Genomic DNA, 6,000 nt, shown 5'->3' on the forward strand with positions numbered 1-6,000 from the left:
ACATTTTAAATTTTTTTCAGTGCTAATTCCATTTATCTAGATCACCTAGAACACATGACCAAAATTTTTTTTTTTTTTTTTTGAGATGGAGTCTCGCTGTCACCCAGGCTGGAGTGCAGTCCTGTGATCTCGGCTCACTGCAACCTCCGCCTTCTGGGTTCGAGTGATTCTCCTGCCTCAGTCTCCGGAGTAGCTGGGATTACAGGCACCCTCCACCGTGCCCGGCTAATTTTTGTATTTTTAGTAGAAACAGAGTTTCACCATGTTGGCCAGACTAGCGTCAAACTCCAGGCCTCGTGATCCGCCCACCTCAGCCTCCCAAAGTACCAACATTACAGGTGTGAGCCACCGCGCCCAGACTCCACAAATAAAGCTAGGGGGGTGTGTGCGTGCGCGTGCGTGTGCGTGTGCGTGTGTGTGTTTTGAGAGGGAGTCTCTCTGTTGCCAGGCTGGAGTGCAGTGGCATCATCTCGGTTCCCTGCAACCTCCGCCTCCCAGGTTCCAGCAATTCTCCCGCCTCAGCCTCCCAAGTAGCGGGGATTACAGGCACCCACCCTATGCCCAGCTAATTTTTGTATTTTTTTAGTAGAGACAGGGTTTCACCACATTGGCCAGGATAGTCTCAATCTCTTGCCTTGGCCTCCCAAAATGCTAGGATTACAGGCATGAGACACCACGCCCAGCCAATTAAACTTTTAAGCATCATTTACCTCTCAATTCTTTGTTACAGTAGTAGCACAGATTGTCATACATGGAACATTTACCTCTCCCTCCCATTCCACTGCTACTGCGAACTGGTCCTGAAGGTGCAGATCTCTTGGGAGGAGGACCCCCACTTCTTGGTGGTGGTCCTCTTTTTACTGGGAGTGGTCCCCTGGAAGAACTCATGTTAAAATTCATGGAATATCCACCGTCATCTACATCAAGAATAGAAAAGAAAAATATTACTACTCACAAGAATCAAGAAAGATATGAGAGTTTTTTTTTGATACGGAGTCTCGCTGTCGCCCAGGCTGGAGTGCAGTGGCGGGATCTCAGCTCACTGTAACCTCCGCCTCCTAGGTTCAAGCAATTCTCCTGCCTTAGCCTCCCGAGTAGCTGGGATTACAGGTGTGCGCCACCATGCCCAGGTAATTTCTTGTATTTTTTTTTTTTTAGCAGATACAGGATTTCACCATGCTGGCCAGGCTGGTCTCGAACTTGACCTTGTGATCCTCCTGCCTCGGCCTCCCAAAGTGCTGGGATTGCAGGCGTGAACCACCAAACTCGGCCACTACAAAATTTCCTTTGCTTCATGAAGAATATGACCATTAGGCCGGGCACAATGGCTCAGGCCTGTAATCCCAGCACTTTGAGCGGCCGAGGCAGGCAGATCACCTGAGACCAGGAGTTCAAGACCAGCGTAACATGGTGAAATCCTGTCTCTACTAAAAATACAAAAATCCAGGTGTGGTGGTGCATGCCTGTAATCCCAGCTACTCGGGAGGCGGAGGCAGGACAATCACTTAAACCTGGGAGGAAGAGGTTGCTGTGAGCCAAGATCGTGCCACTGCACTCCAGCCTGCGCAACAAGAGCTAAACTCTGTCTCCCAAAAACAAACGAACGAACAAAAATGACCATTATTAATTTGGCTAGTCTAGTTTCACTTGTACTTGACGGAACATGCAGTGCAGTTATATAGACTGGGGAAGTAAGAACTGAAGGTAGTCTTAAACTTTTTTTTTTTTGAGGAGTCTCACTCTGTTCCCCCAGGCTGGAGAGTACAGTGACACGATCTCGGCTCACTGCAACCTCCACCTCCCGAGTTCAAGTGATTCTTCTGCCTCAGCCTCCTGAGTAGCTGGGATTATAAGCGCCCACCACCATGCCCAGCTAACTTTAAAAAATAAAAATGGGCTGGGCGCAGTGGCTCAAGCCTGTAATCCCAGCACTTTGGGAGGCTGAGGCTGAGGCGGGTGGATCACGAGGTCAGGAGATCGAGACTAACACGGTGGAACCCCGTTTCTACTAAAAAATACAAAAAACTAGCCAGGCAAGGTGGCGGGCGCCTGTGGTCCCAGCTACTCAGGAGGCTGAGGCAGGAGAATGGCGTAAACCCGGGAGGTGGAGCTTGCAGTAAGCTGAGATCCCGCCACTGCACTCCAGCCTAGGTGAAAGAGCGAGACTCCATCTCAAAAAAAATAAATAAATAAAAGAAAAATGATTTCATTTTCATGTCCAACACCTTGGCTTATCAATTTTTAAATGCCTTTCCTACAGAGTAAACTACTTGGACAAGAAGTAACACTGTCCACGGTCTAACACTATAATCTCACATGCTTCCCATGCTTTCAACTGGCAATCACTTTGATAGATGAACAAGTGTTGTCAATTTCAAAAGTTGGCACCTTTCCTCAAGGACTTAACCAAAGCATCCATTTGGTGGGAGCTTGCAGTCCCTAACTTACACACCAAACCCGAGGTCTACGCAAGTTATTACCCATGTGTCCTCCCCGTGAGGGAGGTCCCCTGGTTCCTCCACTTCCTCCTCTTCCACCTCTAAGACCTCTTGGAGGGCCTCTACTTCTTGGAGGTGGAGGCGGTCCACGTCTACCACTTTCAAATGATGGTTTGGTGGCTTGTTCCACTTTGATGGCTTTTCCATCTAATGACTAAAAAAAAAAGATATGGTTAAATCAAGATTTAAACAATTTGCACATCTACTATGCACTAAGACACTAACGGGTCCTTCAAAATACAGTTATGGATAAGTGTTGCTCACTAATTAGTCTAAGAAAAAACACTGCAAATATAGCCAGTTAAATGGGGCTTTTCCACTTAAAATTCTTAATACTTGAAAATGATACTGATGGTCTGGATTGAAACATAACGTGAATCCACTGCATTACTGTATGGTAAAATTTAAAACAAGGCCAAGTAGGTATCAGTTTGTTATCAAAACTAAAAGCCAAGTTATCAAAATATGGTTTATGGATCTCAAGACAAAATGTATCATGTTGGCTAGGTGCAGTGGCTCACACCTGTAATCCCAGTACTTTGGGAGGCTGAGGCGGGTGGATCACCTGAAATCAGGAGTTTGTGACCAGCCTGGCCAAAATGGTGAAACCCCGTCTCTACCAAAAATACAAAATTATCCGGGTGTGGTCGCGCGTGCCTGTAATCCCAGCTACTCGGGAGGCTGAGGCAGAATAATCATTTAGAAGTCGGGAGGCAGAGGTTGCAGTGGGCAGATCACACCATTGCACTCCAGCCTAGGTGATAGAGGGAGACTACCAAAAAAAAAAAAAAGGTATCACGTAATGTCATAATTATTCTGAACCGAGAGAATGTTAACAGCGTAAGATATAACTCACTACCAGATTTGGTTCTGCAATTACAGAATACTCTTTGGAACGGGATCACAAACAGGATGAGTCCCAGACAGGTATATACTGAAAAACGACGAAAACTCAAAAGCTGCCCTAGACCAGACTTGGGCAACTATGTTATGTTATGCACTGTTAACAGGTTATCATCCATTGGGTAGACAATCTCACCTTTCCATTCATGTCTCTGGCTGCATCCTTAGCGTCTGCTGGGCTTTCAAAGGTGACAAAAGCAAATCCTCTTGATTTGTTGGTTTCCCGGTCTTTCATCAAGAGTACTAAAAAGTAGTTTTCAGAAAAATAAAGCGTTACCCTAGTTCAAATGAAATAACCAAAGTAAATGTGTAAACAGAAAGCTCAGAACTTCTTAGAGGACAAAATACATTATCATGTCAGACGATCAATGCAATCAAATTCATCATAGCTTATATTTTAATTATCATAGCCCAGCCTGTACTGCCAGACAACTCACCTTCCACTATTCGTCCATATTTGCCAAATACTGCTTCAAGAGCTTTCTCATTTGTTTCCGTATTAAGCCCACCAATGAAGAGCTTTCCTGGGCGATCTGCTTCAACCATTTTTTTTTTTTTGCCGGTGAGTCTGTTGAAAAGGAATAGTATTACCTCACTGCAAAAAGTTCCTCAAGTTTATTGGACACTTTTACTTTGGCACATTTTTCATATTTTCCACTAAAACCATTGTTTCTTAATAACTAAAGAAAGGGATAACAAACTAAGCCTCAGTCACAGTAGGAAGCAATTTGAATTAAGTAGATTAGTAACAATGCAATTTACATAAAACTGGTTAAAAGGGCCAGTTTAACTCTCACCACTACCCTTGACCACCCATAGCTGTTCTTAAGCAACAGCTGCTTAACATCTGAAAAACCAACTTCTAGTTCTAGTTCTGTTGCCTTTGAAAGATTCAATTACTCATCACGCCCTTCCTAACGATGGGGTTTTAAAAGACTCCCAAGGTCACAGGCCAGGCACAGGACCTTAACACCAAGCCCTCTTCCAACGTCCTCTTTTCCTATTTAGAATTCCCTACTAAATCCAAGGAGAAATGTGAAGTTTGAGCCAAGTTATGCCGCCTCTTCTCCACCGGCCCCCGCCCTACCTAAAATTCTACTATCCAGCCAAAAAGATAAAAACAAATTGTCAACCTCGTTTCCTATTAAGTAACGGAACGCGGACGCACACACTAACACTCGACACTCCGTGACTGCAGCGGAACCTAATTAAAACTCGTCATTAAAAACCGCGTGTAAAAGACAAAATGGCGACACTTGGATTCAACCCAGAACCACTGACACTGGTCAGGGGACTAACTTTTACCACCAACATTGGCTGGGAACATTCAGAGGGCTTCTTCTCCGGGGCCGCCAATGAATACGTAGCCCGCAGCCCGCATGGAAGTCCACATGCCCATCATTAGCGCCAGCGCCATACCAATGCAGGTATCGCGGTGGTGCGGTCGCTCCTCGCCCCGCTCCAGCCTACAAAGCCCCGACCTCCGCTACCAACTCCCGCAGGCGGCAGCCAAACTTTCTCGAGAGGCATACAACCAAACGGGCCCCCTCATTTGTTTTCCCTCGACCCCTTCTGCTTTATTTAAATAGGTCGGAACCTTTGGGTTCTTAAAATGGCGCCCGCCACCCCCATCTCCAGGGAGATATAATCCCCAGTCCTAACACGGCGAGAGTGTCACGAAAAACGGACTGAGGAAAGGAGACACGTACCGGAGGGGTGACAATGGGTTCAAGCTCCAACGAGCTCGCCGACACGGGCCTCCGAGCAGCTCAGCACCAGTGGCGGCTGCTCCGTCGGAGGACCAAACCGCGAAGCCGCTAGCACTACTGCGCAACGAGGGCGAACAAAGGAGACAGCAAACTTTATACTGCCCGGGAACGAGGCTGAAGGACCCGGATGGAAACGGAGCTTAGAATTTGAAACGCAAAGGGAGGGGGGAAGTAGTTCCCAGTCTCCCCATTGGCTGCCTCCTCTGTCACTCACTCTTCTCTCCTCCCTTTTTCCCGGGCCCTCCGTGTTGGGTCGGCGGACCTTTCTAACCGTTTTCCCTACCCCCACCCGTTCTTTACAAACGCGCTTTTTTTGCTTTGCTCTAAAATGGTGCACAGGCTTCATTTAATACAGAACTGAAATTATTGAGCGCCTAGTGGGCCAGGCACGATGCAAAACTTTACTTTTACTTTTCCATTAACTCTTCTAATTGTCAAAATGTGATAAGGGAAGATACTCCTACTATACCAATTTTGCAGGAACGGAAAACAAAGAAGTTTTGGCAATATAATATATTTTCAAAAATTGTCTTTAACAAGTGTTTTTAGTGGGTGTGGGCATTTCTAATAAATACATGTAAATTTCAGATGAGTAAAAAACATACAAAACAGCATGCAGATAGTTAATTCACATAGAACAATTACTGAGCACCTTGTAAATAGTGGGCTCTAGGCTAGGCCAGGAAGATGAAACCCCAGGAAAAGACAAGAGTCAGGCCTGTGGGTAAGGGTGCCGGATTTAAGAAATGAAAATACGAGGCCGGGCGCGGTGGCTCACGCCTGTAATCCCAGCACTTTGTGAGGCCGAGGCCGGTGGATCACGAGGTCAG

The 6,000-nt window shown here is 46.3% G+C and overlaps 1 protein-coding gene and 1 non-coding gene across 13 annotated transcripts in view; both read right to left on the reverse strand.

Annotated features, from left to right (window-relative positions):
- RBMX (RNA binding motif protein X-linked) overlaps positions 1 to 5,239 on the reverse strand; it is a 96,456-nt gene extending 91,217 nt beyond the window's left edge. For 8 of the 12 annotated variants that reach the window (XR_013413069.1, XR_013413068.1, XR_013413067.1 and 5 more), the window contains exons 1-5: positions 5,111 to 5,239; positions 3,839 to 3,969; positions 3,538 to 3,644; positions 2,481 to 2,652; positions 765 to 917 (exon numbers count right to left, since the gene is read on the reverse strand). Coding sequence is in view for 5 of the 12 variants with exons in the window: in XM_015128308.3 (XP_014983794.2) it covers positions 765 to 917; positions 2,481 to 2,652; positions 3,538 to 3,644; positions 3,839 to 3,947 (541 nt within the window). In the remaining 7 variants the exon portion in view is untranslated. Of the gene's footprint in view, positions 1 to 764; positions 918 to 2,480; positions 2,653 to 3,537; positions 3,645 to 3,838; positions 4,082 to 5,027 lie in introns of all 12 variants that reach the window. The other 4 variants (XM_077989402.1, XM_077989403.1, XM_077989404.1 and 1 more) reach the window with 4 other exon arrangements.
- LOC114675222 (small nucleolar RNA SNORD61) lies at positions 3,720 to 3,791 on the reverse strand. Its single transcript, XR_003726312.1, has one exon. It is a non-coding gene; the product is annotated as a small nucleolar RNA SNORD61 (small nucleolar RNA).
- Positions 5,240 to 6,000: the final 761 nt, after the last annotated feature.

Source organism: Macaca mulatta, chromosome X, assembly GCF_049350105.2.
Source record: "Macaca mulatta isolate MMU2019108-1 chromosome X, T2T-MMU8v2.0, whole genome shotgun sequence".
NCBI lineage: Eukaryota > Metazoa > Chordata > Mammalia > Primates > Cercopithecidae > Macaca > Macaca mulatta.